The 23,450-nt window shown below is 44.1% G+C and overlaps 2 protein-coding genes across 54 annotated transcripts in view; one reads left to right on the top strand and one right to left on the bottom strand.

The window, feature by feature from the left end:
* Positions 1–23,450, bottom strand: part of trpm7 (transient receptor potential cation channel, subfamily M, member 7) — an 88,559-nt gene that overhangs the window by 3,956 nt on the left and 61,153 nt on the right. For 3 of the 4 annotated variants that reach the window (XM_052516733.1, XM_052516730.1, XM_052516729.1), the window contains exons 23-40: positions 22,943–23,075; positions 22,609–22,793; positions 22,166–22,298; positions 21,228–22,009; positions 16,071–16,165; positions 15,588–15,684; positions 15,375–15,454; positions 13,847–13,884; positions 12,850–12,881; positions 12,666–12,713; positions 9,982–10,026; positions 9,773–9,838; positions 8,850–8,998; positions 8,558–8,692; positions 5,635–5,717; positions 5,296–5,501; positions 372–423; positions 102–208 (exon numbers count right to left, since the gene is read on the bottom strand). In XM_052516733.1, the coding sequence (XP_052372693.1) occupies positions 102–208; positions 372–423; positions 5,296–5,501; positions 5,635–5,717; positions 8,558–8,692; positions 8,850–8,998; positions 9,773–9,838; positions 9,982–10,026; positions 12,666–12,713; positions 12,850–12,881; positions 13,847–13,884; positions 15,375–15,454; positions 15,588–15,684; positions 16,071–16,165; positions 21,228–22,009; positions 22,166–22,298; positions 22,609–22,793; positions 22,943–23,075 (2,466 nt within the window). The remainder of the gene's footprint in view (positions 1–101; positions 209–371; positions 424–5,295; positions 5,502–5,634; positions 5,718–8,557; positions 8,693–8,849; positions 8,999–9,772; positions 9,839–9,981; positions 10,027–12,665; positions 12,714–12,849; positions 12,882–13,846; positions 13,885–15,374; positions 15,455–15,587; positions 15,685–16,070; positions 16,166–21,227; positions 22,010–22,165; positions 22,299–22,608; positions 22,794–22,942; positions 23,076–23,450) is intronic. The other variant, XM_052516731.1, reaches the window with a different exon arrangement.
* On the top strand, positions 1,254–3,479 carry LOC127929139 (uncharacterized). Of its 50 annotated transcripts, XM_052516740.1 has the most exons (10): positions 1,254–1,292; positions 1,359–1,553; positions 1,752–1,883; positions 1,950–2,081; positions 2,145–2,210; positions 2,274–2,405; positions 2,472–2,603; positions 2,670–2,801; positions 2,865–2,996; positions 3,063–3,479. In XM_052516740.1, the coding sequence occupies exons 3-10, from the start codon at positions 1,830–1,832 to the stop codon at positions 3,468–3,470; spliced, it is 1,188 nt and encodes a 395-aa protein (XP_052372700.1). In that variant the 5' UTR covers positions 1,254–1,292; positions 1,359–1,553; positions 1,752–1,829; the 3' UTR covers positions 3,471–3,479. The 50 variants fall into 50 exon arrangements, 46 of the variants coding, with proteins under 46 accessions (XP_052372700.1, XP_052372695.1, XP_052372712.1 ...); XM_052516735.1 differs by having other exon boundaries at positions 1,818–1,883; positions 2,145–2,273; positions 2,340–2,603; XM_052516752.1 differs by having other exon boundaries at positions 1,950–2,015; positions 2,340–2,603.

Below are 23,450 nucleotides of genomic sequence, written 5' to 3'. Positions count from 1 at the left end.
ATTGTCCTAGATCCTTATATTAGCAGAAGATAAGCTCACCTCATCTCCATAGTAATGGACACACTCGGATACAAACGGTAAACAGAGAGAGAATTCCTTACCGGGAAGTTTGAGTTTCCTGCAGCAAGAGTTGCAGTGGTGTTTGGCCCGGAAGTTTCTGATGGCGTCGTCTCCCAGGTTGGCAGGACCAAATATCATGTCATATGACCTACAGATTAGTCAAGAGAACATTATTAATTATGTGAGCATTCTAAAGGTCCAAATATTGTGTTGTATGATCTATGGATTCAAATAGAATGTGAGTGTTAAAGATTTTACAACAAAGTGAAACATGATTTTTGAATGTGAGAACAGAAAACAGGTTTACACACCCCTTCTCTCCACTCTTTATGACAGACGGATCAGTCAGAATCTCCCCCACTCCTAAAAACACAAATATAGCAGTTACTAATGGGAGGGACTTGTATTTACAGGATTTTGACCAGCCCAGCACAACTCTCCCCTGGTGTTCTCATATGTCCAGTCACTGAAGGTCAGGGGTTAAAAGTTAGGGGTTGGAGGTCAGAAGTTAGGGTTCAGTATTACCTTGCAGGTCCAGCACTAACAGCTCTCCCTGAGTGTACTCATATGTCCAGTCACTGAAGCGTAGGGTTGCATATTTTGCTAAATTTCAGGTGGAAACTCTCGTGGGAATTAATGGGAATATATGCAAATTAATATGAATAACATTTAAATGTAGATGTTTTTGCATTGGATATATTTACCATATCATATGGAGACAAACATTTTACATTGACATAATTGCAAATTATTAAATGCTTCCAATAGAAAAACAAACAATTTAGTTACGAATTGAACTTTAATTAAATTAGTTGACTCTTCACATGGGATGATTTCACTGAACAACAAAAACATTTTCAACATACATCTGTAAAATTATAGTGTAGAAACTAAAGCTTTGGTTGTCTTCCCCTCAGGCTTCCATGTCTTCTCCCTGGACCTCCTCAATGTCCACCTCTTGAACATCAGACTCTGAGGCCTCATCTTCACTGTCACTTTCCAACCTCGTTGAGGATGGCTTGTTGTCAGGCTCAAAAAGCCTAAAATTTGCCACATACAGCCACTAATTTCTCAACCCTTGTATTGGTCAGCCTTGGTGCTTGCGTGCTTTGGTATGCGTGTTCCCAAACAAGGACCAGTTGTGCTCTGAGGCGGCTGGTGTTGGTGGGATTTGGAGGATAATGGAGGCAACAGGGGAAAGGGGCTAAGATCCACAAAGTCCCTTCCACCAGGTGGCTGATGAGATATGTTGGCACGACGGCCATATTGTATCTCCATCCCAAAGTCCCTTCCAACAGGTGGCTGATGAGATATGTTGGCACGACGGCCATATTGCATCTCCATCCCAAAGTCCCTTCCACCAGGTGGCTGAGAAATGTTGGCACGACGGCCATATTGCATCTCCATCCCAAAGTCCCTTCCACCAGGTGGCTGATGAGATATGTTGGCACGACGGCCATATTGCATCTCCATCCCAAAGTCCCTTCCACCAGGTGGCTGATGAGATATGTTGGCACGACGGCCATATTGTATCTCCATCCCAAAGTCCCTTCCACCAAGTGGCTGATGAGAAATGTTGGCACGACGGCCATATTGTATCTCCATCCCAAAGTCCCTTCCACCAAGTGGCTGATGACAAATGTTGGCACGACGGCCATATTGTATCTCCATCCCAAAATCCCTTCCACCAGGTGGCTGATGAGAAATGTTGGCACGACGGCCATATTGTATCTCCATCCCAAAATACCTTCCACCAGGTGGCTGATGAGATGTGTTGGCACGACGGCCATATTGTATCTCCATCCCAAAGTCCCTTCCACCAAGTGTCTGATGAGAAATGTTGGCACGACGGCCATATTGCATCTCCATCCCAAAGTCCCTTCCACCAGGTGGCTGATGAGAAATGTTGGCACGACGGCCATATTGTATCTCCATCCCAAAGTCCCTTCCACCAGGTGGCTGATGAGAAATGTTGGCACGACGGCCATATTGCATCTCCATCCCAAAGTCCCTTCCACCAGGTGGCTGAGAAATGTTGGCACGACGGCCATATTGAATCTCCATCCCAAAGTCCCTTCCACCAGGTGGCTGATGAGATATGTTGGCACGACGGCCATATTGCATCTCCATCCCAAAGTCCCTTCCACCAGGTGGCTGAGAAATGTTGGCACGACGGCCATATTGCATCTCCATCCCAAAGTCCCTTCCACCAGGTGGCTGATAAGATATGTTGGCACGACGGCCATATTGCATCTCCATCCCAAAGTCCCTTCCACCAGGTGGCTGATGAGATATGTTGGCACGACGGCCATATTGTATCTCCATCCCAAAGTCCCTTCCACCAGGTGGCTGATGAGAAATGTTGGCACGACGGCCATATTGTATCTCCATCCCAAAATCCCTTCCACCAGGTGGCTGATGAGATGTGTTGGCACGACGGCCATATTGTATCTCCATCCCAAAGTCCCTTCCACCAAGTGGCTGATGAGAAATGTTGGCACGACGGCCATATTGTATCTCCATCCCAAAATCCCTTCCACCAGGTGGCTGATGAGATGTGTTGGCACGACGGCCATATTGTATCTCCATCCCAAAGTCCCTTCCACCAGGTGGCTGATGAGATATGTTGGCACGACGGCCATATTGCATCTCCATCCCAAAGTCCCTTCCACCAGGTGGCTGATGAGAAATGTTGGCACGACGGCCATATTGCATCTCCATCCCAAAGTCCCTTCCACCAGGTGGCTGACAAATGTTGGCACGACGGCCATATTGCATCTCCATCCCAAAATCCCTTCCACCAGGTGGCTGATAAGATATGTTGGCACGACGGCCATATTGTATCTCCATCCCAAAGTCCCTTCCACCAGGTGGCTGATGAGATATGTTGGCACGACGGCCATATTGTATCTCCATCCCAAAGTCCCTTCCACCAGGTGGCTGATAAGATATGTTGGCACGACGGCCATATTGTATCTCCATCCCAAAGTCCCTTCCACCAGGGGCTGATGAGATATGTTGGCACGACGGCCATATTGCATCTCCATCCCAAAGTCCCTTCCACCAGGTGGCTGAGAAATGTTGGCACGACGGCCATATTGCATCTCCATCCCAAAGTCCTTGCTTGTCAGTGTACTTCGCCGACTGCCAAGAACCTTGCCCTCATCCAGGCCAAGGTGGCGAGACACGGTAGTGATGACACCATAGGCGTTGTTGATCTCTGCACCAGACAGGATGCTCTTACCAGCATACTTGGGGTCCAACATGTATGCTGCGGCGTGTTTGGGCATCAGGCAGGAGTCTTCATGCTTTTTGATGGACTTCAGAACTGCATTTTTTCTGCTTGGAGCAACAGTGAAGTGGGCAGGGCAGTACGGATTTCTCCTCTTACATCTGCAAGCAGAGTCTGAACATCAGACAGGATGGCATTGTCTCCATCAATCCGTGCCATGGCTACTGCTATAGGTTTCAGGAGTTTCAGGCTGCTTACCACTCTCTCCCAAAATACATCGTCCAGGAAGATGCTCTTGATGGGGCTGTCCATATCGACAGACTGTGATATGGCCATTTCTTGGAGACTCCTTCCCCTCTAGGAGACTGTCAAACATGATGACAACACCACCCCAGCGGGTGTTGCTGGGCAGCTTCAATGTGGTGCTCTTATTCTTCTCACTTTGCTTGGTGAGGTAGATTGCTGCTATCACTTGATGACCCTTCACATACCTAACCATTTCCTTGGCTTTCTTGTCAAGTGTATCCATTGTTTTCAGTGCCATGATGTCCATGAGGAGCAGATTCAGCCAATGGGTGTGGTGTGAGGGTAGGACTCCTCCACTTTAGATCAGCCTTCATGTTAGAAGCATTGTCGGTCACCAGTGCAAATACCTTCTCTGGTCCAAGGTCATTGATGACTGCCTTCAGCTCATCTGCAATGTAGAGACCGGTATGCATGTTGTCCCTTGTGTCTGTGCTCTTGTAGAATACTGGTTGAGGGGTGGAGATGTAGTTAATTATTCCTTGCCCACAAACATTCAACCACCCATCAGAGATGATTGCAATACAGTATGCTTTCTCTATGATTTGCTTGACCTTCACTTGAACTCTGCACCCAGCAAATTAGTAGATAAAGCATGTCTGGCTGGAGGGGTGTATGCTGGGCGAAGAACATTACGGAATCTCTTCCAATACACATTGCCTGTGAGCAGAGGTGAACCAGTTGCATACACAGCTCGAGCAAGTCATTCATCAGCATTTCTCTGACTACGTTCATCCATTGAGCCAAAAAAACGTCTGATTCCAGGAGGACCATGAGCTGTTGCTATCGATAAGGTGTCTGATTCATCGTTTTCACCTTGAATAGAAGTAGAGGGACTTTTGTCAGAGGTTGCTTGTTGTGAGCGCTGAGGGAACTTTATGCACTTGGCCAGATGATTCTGTATCTTTGTTGCATTCTTCACATATGATTTGGCACCGTATTTGCAAATGTACACAGCTTTTCCTACTACATTAGCTGCAGTGAAATGTCTCCACACATCAGATAGATGTGGCATTTTCCTGTAAAGATTAGAAAACATTTGTAAAAAAATAACAAATACAATTCCATGTACAGATAAATAGTTAAGCAGTTAGATTAAACAACTCCTTTGTAAGACAAATGTTTTAAAATGAAACATGTATGGAAACAGGTGAGTTAACACTCCTCAGTTAACAGGCACAAGCAAGCTAAAACCCACATGGTAGCAAAATTAACTAGCAGAAATTGTTAACAAGTTAGAAATGATTTAAAACACTTTGCTGTAGGCTACTATTTACTAGTTAACAAAAATCACGTATGTCATAAAATATATTCACCCCACCCAGTATTGTAATCAAAACTCACCAGTAAGCATGTAGTCCTTGGCTCAGACAGTGTAGTAGTGTGGGCTCAATAGCATCTCAGTGTGCAAGATGAGAATCAGCTGTACATGTGATGGAAGAATGCACTGTGCATGCAGAGGGTTGCAAATCCATTGAATTGGGGATATTTTAAACAAAATATGCCACAAGACCTATGTGTAGTATCCCACAAAAAGGTTCACTGTTATAAGCTAACTTGTTTTGATGAATTTAAGCAAAATACCTGGGCTTAACTTCCAATGGAAAATGTCCAAAAAAATTCTGGAAATTTACTGGAAAGTTTTGCAACCCTACTGAAGGATCAGGGGTTAAAGGTTAGGGGTTGAATGTCAGTATTACCTTGTAGGTCCAGCACTAACAGCTCTCCCCGGGTGTACTCGTATGTCCAGTGGCTGAAGGCCAACATGGTCTCCTCCAGAAGGTTGGTTGGGACAATCTCATCCCCATTGTTATTGTTAAACTTCCTGAACTCTCCAGTAATACACTCCTCTATAGCGAACCATTGGCCTGCCGAGTGACAGTACAACAGAAACACCTCCAGAAACCTACAGAGAGAGAGGTAGGCACTGTGTCTTCTGAAATTCATGTTTCAAATGTCAAAAGACATACATTTTTAAATGAATAGCAGCTGAATACAAGCAGCTAAATGAGAAGTGTGGCTCTGGTGTGTTAGTTTACCTGGGAGAGTAAGGGATTGTCTTGGGCCTCATTTGGTTGAAGGCAAATGTCAGTTTCTGAGCAGCTCTCTGCTGTTGAATTTCCTGTCAAGAGAGAGGATACCAGTGTATGAGGTATTTCCACATTGAATAGCCTTGAATAAACCAGAGGAAGGAAGGAAGGATGAATAGAATGGAAGAAGAGGGTGGTGGAAATGATCATATATTAAAAAGGAAAACTAAACATAGTTGTCCTGCTATGTTGTGTCATTATGAAGAGTGTGTGTACACTGAGGTGAAGCCAATGACGTACAGTTTATACAGTGCATTCAGAAATTATTCAGACCCCTTGACTTTTTCCACATTGTTACGTTACAGCCTTATTCTAAAATGGATTCAATTGTCCCCCCCCCCTCATCAAATCTACACACAATATTCCATTATGACAAAGCAAAAAAAGTGTTTCTAGAAGTGTTTGCAAATGTATTAAAATTCTAAACTGAAATATAACATTTACATAAGTATTCAGACACTTTACTCAGTACTTTGTTGAAGCACCTTTGGCAGCGATTACAGCCTCGAGTCTTCTTGGGTATGACACTACAATCTTGGCACACCTGTATTTGGGGAGTTTCTCCCATTCTTCTCGGCAGATCCTCTCAAGCTCTGTCAGGTTGGACAGGGAGCGTCACTGCACAGCTATTTTCAGGTCTCTCCAGAGATGTTCGATCAGATTAAAGTCCGGGCTCTGGCTGGGCCACTCAAGGACATTCAGAGACTTATCCCAAAGTCACTCCTGCGTTGTCTTGGCTGTGTGCTTAGGGTCGTTGTCCTGTTGGAAGGTGAACCTTCGCCACAGACTTTGTTCCTGAGCACTCTGGAGCAGGTTCTCTCATCAAGGATCTCTTTGCACTTTGCTCCATTCATCTTTCCCTCGATTCTGACTAGTCTCCCAGTCCCTGCCGCAGAAAAACATCCCCATGGCATGATGCTGCCACCACCATGCTTCACCGTAGGGATGGTGCCAGGTTTCCTCCAGGTTTCCTTACTGAGGAGTGGCTTCCGTCTAGCCACTCTACCATAAAGACCTGATTGGTGGAGCGCTGCAGACATGTTTGTCCTTCTGGAAGGTTCTCCCATCTCCACAGAGGAACTCTAGAGCTCTGTCAGAGTGACCATCAGATTCTTGGTCACCTCCCTGACCAAGGCCCTTCTCCCCCAGATTGCTCAGTTTGGCCACTGTGTTCTTGGGGACCTTCAATGCTGCAGGAATGTTTTGGTACCCTTCCACAGATCTGTGCCTCGACACAATCCTGTCTCGGAGCTCTACTGACAATACCTTCGACCTCATGACTTGGTTTTTGTTCTGACATGCACTGTCAACTGTGGTACCTTACATAGTGTGTGCCTTTCTAAATCATGTCCAATCAATTGAATTTACCACAGGTGGACTCCAATAAAGTTATAGAAGCATCAAGGATGATCAATGGAAACAGGATGCACCTGAGCTCAATTTTGAGCCTCATAGCAAAGGGTCTGTATACTTATGTAAATAAGGTGTCTGTTTTAAATGTTTAATACATTTCGCAAAAAAATCTAAAAAACTGTTTTCGATATGTCATTATGGGGTATTTATTGTGTAGAGATTGATGAGGAAAAATAATAATTTTATCAATTTGAAAATAAAGTTTTAGAAAAAGTCAAGGGGTCTGAATGTAACCTTTTAAATTCACTTCAATCACTGTAGACAAAATGGAGGAGACATGTTAAAACAGGATTTTTAAGCCTTGAGACATGGACTGTGTATGTGTGCCATTCAGAGGGTGAATGGGCAAGACAAAAGATTTAAGTGGGGGGGGGAGACTCAATATTAGGAAGGTGTTCTTAATGTTTTGTACCCTGAGTGTAATATATATATATATATATATACACACACACAGTCATGGCCAAAAGTTGAGAATGACACAAATATTAATTTTCAAAGTCTGCTGCCTCAGTTTGTATGATGGCAATTTGCATATACTCCAGAATGTTATGAAGAGCGATCAGATGAATTGCTAATAATTGCCACAAAAGGACCAGCTGACACCATGTCAGTGATTCTCTTGTTAACACTGGTGTGAGTGTTGACAAGGACAAGGCTGGAGATCATTCTGTCATGCTGATTGAGTTTGAATAACAGAATGGAAGCTTCAAAAGGAGGGTGGTGCTTGGAATCATTGTTCTTCCTCTGTCAATCATGGTTACCTGCAAGGAGACACGTGCCGTCATCATTGCTTTGCACAAAAAGGGCTACACAGGCAAGGATATTGTTGCCGGTAAGATTGCACCTAAGCATTTATCGGATCATCAAGAACTTCAAGGAGAGCGGTTCAATTGTTGTGAAGAAGGCTTCAGGGCACCCAAGAAAGTCCAGAAAGCGCCAGGACTGTCACCTAAAATGGATTCAGCTGAGGGATCAGGGCACCACCAGAACAGAGCTGGCTCAGGAATGGCAGCAGGCAGGTGTGAGTGCATCTGCACACACAGTGAGGTGAAGACTTTTGGAGGATGGCCTGGTATCAAGAAGGGCAGCAAAGAAGCCCTCCGGAAAAAAGCTTGCCCGGAGAAGACAAGGTGAGCGCTACCATCAGTCCTGTGTCAGATTGCAGAGATCTTGAAAAAGAAGGGTCAACACTGCAAATATTGACTCTTTGCATCAACTTAATGTAATTGTCAATAAAAGCCTTTGACACTTATGAAATGCTGGTAATTGTACTTCAGTATTCCATAGTAACATCTGACAAAAATATCTGAAGACACTGAAGCAGCAAACTTTGAAAATTAATGTTTGTGTCATTCTCAAAACTTTTGTCCACAACTGTGTGTGTGTGAGATATATATATAGAGATATATATGTATATATCTATATCATTGGGTGAAGCGTAGTGTGTGTTCTCCTCTACCCTGAGACAGAGCAGCAGTACAGTGTCCTCCTTGTAGATGCTCTGCCAGGTCTGGACCACCTCTGGTAGGAAGGACTTTACGATATACAGGTGACCTGGCTTCAGAATGTCATACTCTGACCACGTACACAGCACCTAGAGTACAATACAATAGTTATAGTTTATTGTCCTCCCGAGAAATACATTGTATAACAATGCAACAACAAACCAATACTTTTTAATGTTCAGTTCCATCTCTGTTACATGTAGTGAAGACACTAGACAGTAGTGACCACACACACACCAACTGTACCTTGAGTGCACGTCGCAGCCCCCCTCCCATCTCCTCCTTACTGAGGAACTCGATCTTGGCACAGAGACCTTTGTGAGCCCAGGAGGACATGCTGTTGTTGATGGTGTTGGGAGAACTCTCCTCCAGACGATACACTGTTACTGGCTCACCTACAGGGAGCAGCACACACAGACACAGAGAGAGTGAAGGTGTGTATTACATACATCATTCCAGCCACACAGGATAGATGAATAGATAAGTTCAACTGGTTTGGGTGTGTCAGGGGGAGTTGAGATATGCAAAAACACATTTTCAATTCACACCTGATTAATAAAATAGGACAAATAAGCACCCACCAAATTCTGACTATTATTTGTAGGTTAAACTGGCTTCCTTATCTCCCTTAACTGGCCATGATATGTCCCACTTTATGCCCTCATTCTAACAGACTGGGTGGGGTCACCTCGTCTGTCACATGTCCAGTTCTCCAGGGTTGGGGTGAGACAGTTCTCTCTCATTGTTTAGACATTTCTTTTTACTTCCGGAATTGACCCCAACACCGTAGTCCTTTCAACTAGACAGATTACAGCTGAGTCAGACAGTAGAACATAGTCTGTGAAAGAAATTGAAACCCCGACTGTGGTGCCTGATGAAATGGACCCAGGAGGCACTGGGGTGAAGGGAACGTGTAATACTGTATCTTACCTCTAGGGGCACTGGGGTGAAGGGGGCGTGTAGTAATACTGTATCTTACCTCTAGGGGCACTGGGGTGAAGGGGGTGTGTAATACTGTATCTTACCTCTAGGAGGCACTGGGGTGAAGGGGACGTGTAATACAGCATCTTACCTCTAGGGGGCACTGGTGTGAGAGGGATGTGTAATACTGCATCTTACCTCTAGGGGGCACTGGGGTGAAGGGGGCGTGTAGTAATACTGTATCTTACCTCTAGGGGGCACTGGGGTGAAGGGGATGCTCTGAGACAGCCTCATCAGGTTGTTACGCTCCACAGCTACAGGGAGGGAAACACACAGAGTCAAATACACACAACATTGGCAGGAGGCTACAGTAGTCAAATGACATCCTACTCCATGTAGTGTGGAATATGGTGTGACTTGAGATTGACTACAGTATGCTTTAAGGTCCAAACCTCACCTGAGTATTGGTAGCTTTCCATTGGCTTGAAAGGGGAACCAATTGCTAAGAAAAATGTAATTGTCAGTTATTCAAATCCAATCAAATATAAAGTGTATTTGTGATATGCATGGTTACAGGAAGTGTACACAACACAACAAAATGCTTACTTGCAAGCTCTCCTCTCATGACTATTGCTAATAAAAGTACAATAAAAAAAATAAGCATGTAGGGAAGAGAATAAGGATGAAAAAGTACAGAGGTGAAGAGATGAATTAATTTTAGCGGTACAGGGTTAGATCACATCACAATGAGTTAGACGTAGTTAAAGGGTTAGATCACATCACAATGAGTTAGACGTAGTTAAAGGGATAGATCACATCACAATGAGTTAAACGTAGTTAAAGGGATAGATCACATCACAATGAGTTAGACGTAGTTAAAGGGATAGATCACATCACAATGAGTTAGACGTAGTTAAAGGGTTAGATCACATCACAATGAGTTAGACGTAGTTAAAGGGATAGATCACATCACAATGAGTTAGACGTAGTTAAAGGGATAGTTCACATCACAATGAGTTAGACGTAGTTAAAGGGTTAGATCACATCACAATGAGTTAGACGTAGTTAAAGGGTTAGATCACATCACAATGAGTTAGACGTAGTTAAAGGGTTAGATCACATCACAATGAGTTAAACGTAGTTAAAGGGATAGTTCACATCACAATGAGTTAGACGTAGTTAAAGGGATAGTTCACATCACAATGAGTTAGACGTAGTTAAAGGGTTAGATCACATCACAATGAGTTAAACGTAGTTAAAGGGATAGTTCACATCACAATGAGTTAGACGTAGTTAAAGGGATAGTTCACATCACAATGAGTTAGACGTAGTTAAAGGGTTAGATCACATCACAATGAGTTAAACGTAGTTAAAGGGATAGTTCACATCACAATGAGTTAGACGTAGTTAAAGGGATAGTTCACATCACAATGAGTTAGACGTAGTTAAAGGGTTAGATCACATCACAATGAGTTAAACGTAGTTAAAGGGTTAGATCACATCACAATGAGTTAGACGTAGTTAAAGGGTTAGATCAAATCACAATGAGTTAGACGTAGTTAAAGGGTTAGATCACATCACAATGAGTTAGACGTAGTTAAAGGGTTAGATCACATCACAATGAGTTAGACGTAGTTAAAGGGTTAGATCAAATCACAATGAGTTAGACGTAGTTAAAGGGTTAGATCAAATCACAATGAGTTAGACGTAGTTAAAGGGTTAGATCACATCACAATGAGTTAGACGTAGTTAAAGGGTTAGATCACATCACAATGAGTTAGACGTAGTTAAAGGGTTAGATCAAATCACAATGAGTTAGACGTAGTTAAAGGGATAGATCACATCACAATGAGTTAGACGTAGTTAAAGGGATAGATCACATCACAATGAGTTAGACGTAGTTAAAGGGTTAGATCAAATCACAATGAGTTAGACGTAGTTAAAGGGATAGATCAAATCACAATGAGTTAGACGTAGTTAAAGGGTTAGATCACATCACAATGAGTTAGACGTAGTTAAAGGGTTAGATCACATCACAATGAGTTAGACGTAGTTAAAGGGATAGATCACATCACAATGAGTTAGACGTAGTTAAAGGGATAGATCACATCACAATGAGTTAGACGTAGTTAAAGGGTTAGATCACATCACAATGAGTTAGACGTAGTTAAAGGGTTAGATCAAATCACAATGAGTTAGATGTAGTTAAAGGGTTAGATCACATCACAATGAGTTAGACGTAGTTAAAGGGTTAGATCACATCACAATGAGTTAGACGTAGTTAAAGGGTTAGATCAAATCACAATGAGTTAGATGTAGTTAAAGGGTTAGATCACATCACAATGAGTTAGACGTAGTTAAAGGGATAGATCACATCACAATGAGTTAGACGTGATCTATCTCTTAACTACGTCTAACTCAAAGGGTTAGATCACATCACAATGAGTTAGACGTAGTTAAAGGGTTAGATCACATCACAATGAGTTAGACGTAGTTAAAGGGTTAGATCACATCACAATGAGTTAGATGTAGTTAAAGGGTTAGATCACATCACAATGAGTTAGACGTAGTTAAAGGGTTAGATCACATCACAATGAGTTAGACGTAGTTAAAGGGTTAGATCAAATCACAATGAGTTAGATGTAGTTAAAGGGTTAGATCACATCACAATGAGTTAGACGTAGTTAAAGGGATAGATCACATCACAATGAGTTAGACGTGATCTATCTCTTTAACTACGTCTAACTCAAAGGGTTAGATCACATCACAATGAGTTAGACGTAGTTAAAGGGTTAGATCACATCACAATGAGTTAGACGTAGTTAAAGGGTTAGATCACATCACAATGAGTTAGATGTAGTTAAAGGGTTAGATCACATCACAATGAGTTAGACGTAGTTAAAGGGTTAGATCACATCACAATGAGTTAGACGTAGTTAAAGGGTTAGATCAAATCACAATGAGTTAGATGTAGTTAAAGGGTTAGATCACATCACAATGAGTTAGACGTAGTTAAAGGGATAGATCACATCACAATGAGTTAGATGTAGTTAAAGGGATAGATCACATCACAATGAGTTAGACGTAGTTAAAGGGTTAGATCACATCTCAAGGAGTTAGTAGTTAATTACAGCCACTCACAATCCTTCCTGCTCCCCAGGTGGGCGTGTCTGTAGAGACATGATGCAACTGAGAGGAAGGAGAGAAAATATAATTGTCAAAGAGGCGAATAGAGAGGTGAACAGCCTGTTCATCTCAGAGAAAGAAATCAGGAACTATCAAGTTACAGTAATAGTACAGAAAGCAAGTTCCAATGGACACATACCATTTATACCCGAGTCCTCCCCTGGTGCCCTGCTGAGAGAGAGAACACACAACGGACATTAACACCCACCTCAAAGATAGAGATCATTACATTTGTTGTCGTCTCTACCCTCTTGCCCTTTGTGCTGTTGTCTGAGCCCAATAATTGTTTGTACCATGTTGTGCTGCTGCCATGTTGTGTTGCTACCATGTTGTTGTAGTAATGTGTTGCTACCATGCAGTGGTTCCATGTGTTGCTGTCATGCTATGTTGTTGTCTCAATTCTCTCTTTATGTAGTGCTGTGGTGTCTCTTGACGTGATGTTTTAAATCCCAGCCCACGTCCCCGCAGGAGGCCTTTTGCCCTCTGGTAGGCCGTCATTGTAAATAAGAATTTGTTCTTAACTGACTTGCCTCGTTAAATAAAGGTTAAATAAATTAAATAACCCATTTTGCATATGCATCGTCAATGAGGATTTCCATAATTTGAAAGTAGTGGGATCAACCAATGAATTATACTTGTGAGCAAACATTCCATAACTGCAGGTGGCAGTAGATCACCAACCTTGACTTTATACCTGTTCAGACAACACACTCCAAGTAGCAGTATGCACAATTTCAGTTTGTTTACCAACTCATAGAAGTTGTAGAAGAAAAAGTACTACTTCAAAATGGAGATGGCCTCAATGGCGCTGCTCTCACAGACGCTATACAGTAGAACAGTAGTAAAACACCGTTCACCTATTAACTAACACTACAGGCAACCACCCACTCCCCCTAATAGCTGTGTTGGGAATGTGATTGGAACATTGTTTCCGGTCACCATGGTAACGGTAAGCCAGGCTTGGCCCAGGGTTATGAACCAAACTGTGGGAACACTGAACTGATCAACAACCAAGAGATCTACTAGACCCACAGCTGTAAGTGAGTTCATCTACTCTACTCTTCCAGGGCTGTACGTGTAAGTTGACCCCAGCTGAAAAAACAGGATGATGGTAGGAATGCATGTCAGGTACTTACAGACTGCTGGCCTGAGCTGTCTTGACCTGAGCCCTCTCCTGAGGAGAGAGGAAAACATGCCAGTCAGTCATACAGTCAGTCACTTGTAGTCAGTCAGTCAGAGTCAGTCAGTCATAGTCAGTCAGTCAGAGTCAGTCAGTCATAGTCAGTCAGTCATAGTCAGTCAGTCATAGTCAGTCAGTGTCAGTCAGTCATAGTCAGTCAGTCAGTCAGTCATAGTCAGTCAGTGTCAGTCAGTCATAGTCAGTCAGTCAGTCAGTCATAGTCAGTCAGTGTCAGACAGTCATAGTCAGACAGTCATAGTCAGTCAGTCAGTCATAGTCAGTCAGTCAGAGTCAGTCAGTCAGTCAGTCATAGTCAGTCAGTCAGTCAGAGTCAGTCAGTCATAGTCAGTCAGTCAGTCATAGTCAGTCAGTCAGTTTCAGAGTCAGTCAGTCAGTTTCAGAGTCAGTCAGTCAGTTTCAGAGTCAGTCAGACAGTCATAGTCAGACAGTCAGAGTCAGTCAGCCATAGTCAGTCAGTCAGTCATAGTCAGTCAGCCATAGTCAGTCAGTCAGTCATAGTCAGTCAGCCATAGTCAGTCAGTCAGTCATAGTCAGTCAGCCATAGTCAGTCAGTCAGTCATAGTCAGTCAGCCATAGTCAGTCAGTCAGTCATAGTCAGTCAGTCAGTTTCAGAGTCAGTCAGTCATAGTCAGTCATAGTCAGTCAGTCATAGTCAGTCAGACAGTCAGAGTCAGTCAGTCAGAGTCAGTCAGTCAGAGTCAGTCAGTCAGAGTCAGTCAGAGTCAGTCAGTCATAGTCAGTCAGTCATAGTCAGTCAGTCAGACAGTCAGAGTCAGTCAGTCATAGTCAGTCAGTCATAGTCAGTCAGTCAGTCAGTCATAGTCAGTCAGTCATAGTCAGTCATAGTCAGTCAGTCATAGTCAGTCAGTCAGACAGTCAGAGTCAGTCAGTCATAGTCAGTCACAGTCAGAGTCAGTCAGTCAGAGTCAGTCAGTCAGAGTCAGTCAGTCAGTCAGAGTCAGTCAGTCAGAGTCAGTCAGTCAGAGTCAGTCATAGTCAGTCAGAGTCAGTCATAGTCAGTCAGTCAGTCAGAGTCAGTCAGTCATAGTCAGTCAGTCATAGTCAGTCAGTCATAGTCAGTCAGTCATAGTCAGTCAGTCATAGTCAGTCAGTGTCAGTCAGTGTCAGTCAGTGTCAGTCAGTGTCAGTCAGTGTCAGTCAGTGTCAGTCAGTCAGTCAGTCAGTGGTAGAGTCAGTCAGTCATACAGTCAGTGGTAGAGTCAGTCAGTCAGAGGTACAGTCAGTCAGTCAGAGGTACAGTCAGTCAGAGGTACAGTCAGTCAGAGGTACAGTCAGTCAGAGGTAGTCAGAGGTACAGTCAGTCCGTTATACAGTCAGTCAGCAGTACAGTCAGTCAGTGGTAGAGTCAGTCAGTCAGTGGTAGTCAGAGGTACAGTCAGTCAGTAGTGATTTCCGAACCTGAAGGGGTGTGAGACATCATACAGTTATGGGACAGTTCTCACCAGTAGTAGTGCAGCTCTGGGGTCTTCGTGGATGAGGATGTCTTCTGCTGACACGCCGCTCCTCTCTCGCTTACTGAGAGCTGCAGACACAACAACCAAAGACCCTTTCAGTTAGCACACATAGTATACATGTCGTGACCTCTGGCAGGTCTTGTCAGGGTTCTGCAGTGTATTCATGCGTCGAGCAGCACAGGTCTATCTTCCTGGACTTACAGGAGTCTGGATGGAGGAAGGAGGGACTCCGGTCAAACTCAGTGAAGCCAGCATATGAGTTGACCGTCCTCATATTACCTTGGCCTTCAGGATGACCCTGTAGACAGAGAGAAAGACACACTGGCATCAGTGTCTAGGAGCAACTTCCTCCTACTGGGCTCAGCTGATGAGATCGGTTTTCCTGTTTTTCACATAGTGAGGCTAACGTTAGGATTTGTGGGGACAATGTGTTTGGACAGGAAGCCATTAAGGAATTCTGGTTTGTTCTGTGGAAGTGTCTCTGATGTTTCATGTAAATAAACTGCTTCGCCCTGGCAGCAATATCGAACTAGAACTAACAGTTTTTTAAAATAATTGGTCATAACATTGACTAAACATTCTACCAACCAACAACCACTTCCCAACCAGGAACTAAGAGCAAGTAAATAACTGCCTCAATACCTAGGAGGAGGAACACACACATAACCCCACATACTGTCTCACCTGTTCCCTGGGCTGCGTGGCTGGGCTGAGCTGTCTGGAGGAGATGTCTCTGGGGAAGGAGCGCTGCAGGTCCAGGTGCAGGTTGTCTTTATGACCTGGAGGACCGGAACACTGTTAGACAGATACAGAGACAGCATCACACCAAGGGTGGCCAACACTTGTCCTGGAAGGCTGCAGGCTTTTTTGTTAGAGTCATTTCAATTCCAATCCTGAATTAAAATGGAATTGACCCAAACCCTGATCCAGGTCAGGGGTTGACCAAACCTGGTTCTGTGCCTTAGAGAGAACATCTTAGACCTCTGGGACAGTCACTGAAAGACAAATGGACAGAGGGTAGGTGCCTCAACCTTTCCATGTGACAAACCCTTTAACCAATAAAGACAATTTCAGGAAAGGTTGCAAATTTCAACCAATCAATCAATCCATGGTGATACAGTCACAACTCGGTCACCATCAACCAGAGGCCAACACCCCAACACAACAATGACATTAGACAAGACAAAAGGTTGACATAATAATTGACAGGTAGAGCAAGAAAAAGAGAGAAATCTGAAATTGAGACAACAACGACGAGTTAATTACAAATCTGATCCTAGCACCCTACAGCCCAGGCACCTCTTCTTAGGCAATGTTCCAAATCACACCCTGCTCCCTATGTCGTGCACTACTGCGTTCATAACCAAGTAGAAAGGTAGTAGTTACCAGTTGGAGGCGTTCACATATTAATAAATGAATGTTTATGAATAATTCATAATGGTTATATTTGTTACATTTTAATAGTTGACATGAGAGGTCAGCACGTGAGAGAAGTCGGAGCTCAGGGTTGATAGACAAGGTCCCCATTAGTAATTATGAGCTGGAGGGGCGTTCAACTGGATCTTTCCCAATGACTGTATATGAATGAACAAAGCCATCTATGATGACATCACACCATTCATTCCTATGTGAAGACTAAATGGTGCATTTGAAGCAGAGGAAGTCTGTTTTAGCTTGCTAAGATGCCGTCTACATTGGGGGATTCTCAAGACATACATAACATGCACAGTTTGAGCTACTCCAGGAAGTGATGTTGCCGACTAGGGGAGAACGACTGCCCCCTCTGAATAGCTCAAGTTGAAGGTTGTCCAGGGTACTGGACGTGCTTCTACACCTGCATTGCTTGCTGTTTGGGGTTTTAGGCTGGGTTACAGCACTTTGAGATATCAGCTGATGTACGAAGGGCTATATAAATACATGTGATTTGATTTGCTTTACTGTAAGGAAGCAAATCAATTATCCTCAACTTATTCTGTGTGGAATTACAATAATTGTTTCTATTACACCAGATGTATGTCCTTGAATCAATAATTTAAAAACGTATTCTGTGTGCGATTTAAAAACAATAAATCGGTTCAAGGACATACATCTGTCTAATAGAAGCAATTATTCGTACTATGATTATTTTGGATAAAAAAATATTATCACGAATATTGACCACAAATATAGACATTTTCCCAATGACTATAATGGGGGATCCTGCAGTATCCCGGTCAGCCTTAAACTGCATGGCTTCAATGAAATGGGGCAATCGTTCTCCCCTGATTTTCCCCAGTGGTAAATAGGCCTACCACCTTTCCACTTGGTTATGAACGCAGCATTCTTCCCTGTTGCTGACTAAAAGCCAATTTATGCTTGATCCGAAAATGTGGTCGGAGGTGCCGTATGGATGGTGTGACGCAATTGCAGAGCCTCCGGGGGGCACAGAGGCCAAATTGAGTTCGTACGGATCGCCGTGCTTCTCTCAAATTTAGTAAATTCCGTACAGCTCCGCAAAGACTTTATTGGTTGATGGTAGGTGAGGGCGGGAAGTCCTGTATAAACACAAACTCATTTTCTTAACAACAGCTCTGCGCTTCTCGACGAAGCGCAAGAAGTATGAATACCCTGAATTCTGCATAGTCCGTATTACCATAAACGCTACATGTCAATGCAGACGTAGGATTGACCATGCAGCTCCTTTAAAGATCCCCCTTAGACAAATCAGAGGGTCCGTAGGGAAAGTGAAGGGAACAAATTACAATAGTTGGAGGGCGGAGTTAGTTCTGAGGGGATTTTGATTCCCAGTTTAAAGCAGACTTCTGTAACTGTTTAGCTGTAATGTAAATAGCTGTTGTATATGTAGCATGTAGCATGTGCACTGTATAAGTAGCTAAGAAGAGTTGATGACTGAGTGACGAGACCAGAGCCCTATACTACAAAGAGGAGTTAGCGAGGTAAGTGTGGTCAACTCAGAGTAAAATTTTGCAAGGAATCCTTCAGAACTAACCTGACCAGGGGCAGGCTAACTCGGGGCTAACTCCATTTATCCGAATGAAGAGTCTGAGGCGTGAGTTGAGGACCAATGAAATTAGATTCCCTCCCTCTCACCAAGACTACGTTGTCATCCCCTTCATTTGAGGACGACTGATTGAACTATTTTAACTATTTTTTTCTATAGTAATATTAAAAATACCTATCACATTACACATTTAGTAATCACAGCATGCATTTGAAAGTTGACGCATAGTGAAACGTGTGTATGATTTTCTAAAATGATTTTATTGATAGGTAGGGAAAAAGGGACTTGTGCATTGATAAGCATTCGAAAGCACAAAGAGGGCATTAACTAAACGGCACTTCTAATAGCCTATGTCACAGTATAGCCTGCTGAATTTGCAAAATAACTTTTCTTTCATGTTGATTTCAGCTCAAAACATAAAAATGCGAACATTGTCTCAATTAAGAGTTCGGTGTTCGACTAGCCATGTGCAACATGCACGTACAGTTAACTGAAGTGACGTGGGCGATGAAACTACGATAACTACAACACCACTAAGCAAGGGGCACCATGAAGACCAGGGAGCTCTCTAAACAGGTCAGGGACAAAGTTGTGGAGAAGTACAGATCAGGTTGGGTTATAAAAAAATATCATAAACTTTGAAATTCCCACGAAGCACCATCAAAACAATTATTAAAAAATGTAAATAATATAGCACCACAACAAACCTGCCAAGAGAGGGCCGCCCACCAAAACTCACAGACCAGGCAAGGAGGGCATTAATCAGAGAGGCGACAAAGAGACCAAAGATAACCCTGAAGGAGCTGCAAAGCTCCACAGCGGAGATTGGATTATCTGTCCATAGGACCACTTTAAGCCGTACACGCCACAGAGCTGGGCTTTATGGAAGAGTGGCCAGAAAAAAGCTATTGCTTAAAGAAAAAAATAAGCAACCACGTTTGGTGTTCGCCAAAAGGCATGTGGGAGACTCCCCAAACATATGAAAGAAGGTACTCTGGTCAGATGAGACTAAAATTGAGCTTTTTGGCCATCAAGGGAAACACTATGTCTGGCGCAAACCCAACACCTTTCATCACCCTGAGAACACCATCCCCACAGTAGTAAAGCATGGTGGTGGCAGCATCATGCTGTGGGGATGTTTTTCATTAGCAGGGACTAGGAAACTGGTCAGAATTGAAGGAATGATGGATGGAGCTAAATACAGGGAAATTCTTGAGGGAAACCTGTTTCAGTCTTCCAGAGATTTGAGACTGGGACGGAGGTTTGCCTTCGAGCAGGACAATGACCCTAAGCATACTGCTAAAGCAACACTCGAGTGGTTAAGGGGAAACATCTTAATGTTTTGGAATGGCCTAGTCAAAGCCCAGACCTCAATCCAATTGAGGATCTGTGGTATGACTTAAAGATTGCTGTACACCAGCGGAACCCATCCAACTTGAATGAGCTGGGGCAGTTTTTGCCTTGAAGAATGGGCAAAAATCCCAGTGGCTAGATGTGCCAAGCTTATATTAACATACCCCAAGAGACTTGCAACTGTAATTGCTGCAAAAGATAGCTCTACAAAGAATTGAAATTGGGGGGGGAATAGTTATGCACGCTCAAGTTCAGTTTGTCTTATTTCTTGTTTGTTTCACAATAAAAAAAGTTTTTGCATCTTCAAAGTGTGTTGTGTAAATCAAATGATACAAACCCCCCCAAAATATATTTTATATATATTTTAAATCCAGGTTGCCAACAAAATAGGAAAAATGCCAAGAGGGGTGAATACTTTCGCAAGCCACTGTAAGGGTACCCCAGGTTTTTCTTTAAAGTTTACAACCGTTTATTGACTGATATCAAATGTGTATGTTTTACTGGCGAATGACAATGAGTTGTTGCTATGAGTTTATGAAGTCTATTGATTGGTTTATTTTGAAGTCTTGATTGAGCATGGTGCCATACTGATTGGTTTATTTTGAAGTCTTGATTGAGCATGGTGCCATACTGATTGGTTTATTTTGAAGTCTTCATTGAACATGGTGCCATTCTGATTGGTTTATTTTGAAGTCTAGATTGAGCATGGTGCCATTCTGATTGGTTTATTTTGAAGTCTTGATTGAGCATGGTGCCATATCAGGTTATGCTCAGGGTTTTTGAATTTTGAGAACACACCTGTGGCTATTTAATTTGAGTTAGACCCCATACCACCACGTTAGACCACTAACAACCATACTTCACCCTGGTTAGGAAAAGGTGTGTTACAGGTGAAAGGTAGAGTGTGATCTGAGATTTTCCCCACTGCCAACTTAAACTCTGACTCAAACTCCGACTCAAACCTCTGTCTCTGGTAGTTTCCCTGCTGTCACTTCTCAGGGGGGCTTCAGTCCTTCTTTCCCCCTGCTGAGGGGACCCTGGCTGGGCCATGGGGCTTGAGGACCCCACCTCTCTTGTTCTACAGCTGCGGGGTCTCCTGGGCACCACTGCAGGGGCCAGGGCGCAGCCAGGGAGGGGGCTGTTCCTGTGAGCGTCAGCATGCGGCGAGGGGGCGGCCTGACGGGCGGTCTCAGGAGACAACGGAAGCTCAGCACTTCTGCCCTGCCCATCCATCAGAACTCCTTCCGGTCTTCCCTCGTCATCGGAAAATGCCTCATTCACATATCCTTCTGCCCTCCCCTTCCTCTCACACCTCCCTTTCGCCCTCTCCCCTCCCTCACCCCTCCCCTCCTTCTCACCAATTGCCTCCCGTTTCTCAATGGAAGCAGGCAAGCAAACGGGGCGAGCAATGTCAGAAGTCTTGGACACAACAACAGTGGGGTACACACAGCTAATGTCCTCGTCTTTCTCCTCACAGTAATACTTACCAACAAACGCACCAAACTCTACAGCAAAGGCAGAGGTGGAAGCAGAGGTTCTGTCTTTGTCTGGCCCAGCCAGGCTGAGTTCTGGGTGGCTGGAGACAGAGGGCTGGGAGGGGGTAGAGCTGACGTAGAAAGCAGCCCTAGCAGAGGGCACGCTGGGCAGGCTGGAGGGGCAGTCGGAGATGCCCACCTGCACTGGACGGGTCAGCTGCCACTGGGTGAAGGAATGGCCGCGTAGCCGCAGCTCTGGAGGACTGACAGTAGGGGGCACCGGAGCTGGGCAGAGGGAGAAGGCACTGTGACTGGCACTGCCACCCGTGGAAGATCCAGCCTCTATAGCAGTAGTAGCTTGGTGCCCCAGCCCAGCCCAGTCTCCTCTCCTCTCTGGGGGACTGAGCGTCAGTGGCGGGTTTGGGTCCACCCCACTCCCAAACAGAGAATCAGCCATGTTGCCTCCCACCACCACCCCAGACACCTGGGGGAAGGAGGAACCAAAGTAGGCGCCCACGCTACGTTTGACCCCCTTGGATTGGGGGGTAGGGTCCTGGGGGGTGGGGGCCAGGCTGGGGGCAAAGTTTTTGGACAGACTGAGCTCCCTGGTGATCTGGTTATGGACCTTGCTGGCTTCAGAGGCCCTCTGGGCGGTCAGGGTCTTCAGAGTGTCCACGGTCAGAGCTGACAGGTCCTGAAGGTGGCCGATCTGAGAGTCCAGCGTGTGGAGGGAACGCTTGATGAAGTTCACTCTGTTACCGACCTCCTTCAGCTGGATACACATGGTCTCAACCCTGAGGAGAGAAAGGAGAAACACATCTATGTTGCCACAGAGTTCAATATTCAATTAACCTCCTAATCCTCTTATGTTATATATACACAATAACTGTTACTGTCAGCGCAAGGGTTAAATAAAAACTGGGGTGAATGGTAACTAATGTAACAGTTACCTGTCTGAGGTGAGGCGGATGCGCTCATCGCTCCCTGAGTGGAACTGGTCGTTTTTCTCATGGAAGTAAGTCTCCACACACTGCTCCTCAAAGTCATGGAGCTTCTTCTGATCCTCCTCCGTTAGAAACAACTCTGGAGGGAGGAAGGGAGGGAAGGAAAGATGGGAAGGGAGAGGATGAAGAGCGTTCTAGTTTCAACAAGGCATTTCACCTCTTTTACAGATCAACGTAACTACTAGTACACATTTTCAAATAAGTTATTGTAGCTGCATATATTTTTGCTGATAAACTAGAGATCCCAGAGACACCTATACATATTATAGTCTGTTCATACACTACTGGTGTCCCCCAGAGCTCAGTACTAGGGCCACTCTTGTTCTCTCTGATCACCAAGTGGTTCTGTCATATCCGCATTTTAGAGCAATAAATGGTAGTTCCCGTACTTGGTCCGTAAGAGTGACTGTCCTTCTTCCTCTTGTGACAGATGCAGGAGCAGAAAGAGACGAGGTGGGAGAGGAGGATGAGGGGAGGAGGGAGGACTGGCTTCTCATGGTAGGCCATGACGAAATGATACCTCTGGTACTTCCATACCAGATTACTGATTGACATCACTTGGAGGTACACATTACTGAGGAGAAGAGAGAGATGGCAAAAATAGATATACACAGTGATTTAGAAAATTGGGGAAAAACATGATAATGTTATTAAATGAATAATGAGAATAGTATTGGTCACAGAACAGCACTCTGTGGAACACCATTGTGTGTGTAGTCTTACTTGAAGAAGGCGATGAGAAGGTTAACTATCAATATGTATTGGACAAAGAGGTAGACTGCTTGTAGGAAAGGAGTGATCCACACTGAAGTGGAGCACAGGGATTTCACATTCGTATCAGAATTATTGGCACACACTGTGGAGAGAGGGGACTGGGTCAGAGACACACACACGGTGCTTCACACATCCCAACACAAATAACACACACATCCCAAACAACACACAGTGACAAGTGTAGATCATTCACACACACACACACACACACACCTCTAAACTCCATGCACTGGTTTTGTACAGCCAGATTAAGCTTTCTACTGTCTTTGTCTCTACAGATTTTTTTGTTGTTGTTGTGTAGGAGTAAACATAATTTGGGTCAGTAAATCCAGCAACTACCATCTAATTTGTAGAATAACGTTTCATTATACTGCACAGTATCTACTGCTACTGTATACATTCTGCTCTATATATATATATATATATAAACAGGTCTCTTCCCACAGCCGCTGTATCT

This window comes from Oncorhynchus keta, unplaced genomic scaffold (genome assembly GCF_023373465.1).
Source record: "Oncorhynchus keta strain PuntledgeMale-10-30-2019 unplaced genomic scaffold, Oket_V2 Un_scaffold_5444_pilon_pilon, whole genome shotgun sequence".
Lineage (NCBI taxonomy): Eukaryota > Metazoa > Chordata > Actinopteri > Salmoniformes > Salmonidae > Oncorhynchus > Oncorhynchus keta.
The sequence above is the reverse complement of the archived record's forward strand: the minus strand, read 5'-3'. Positions and strand labels throughout refer to the sequence as shown.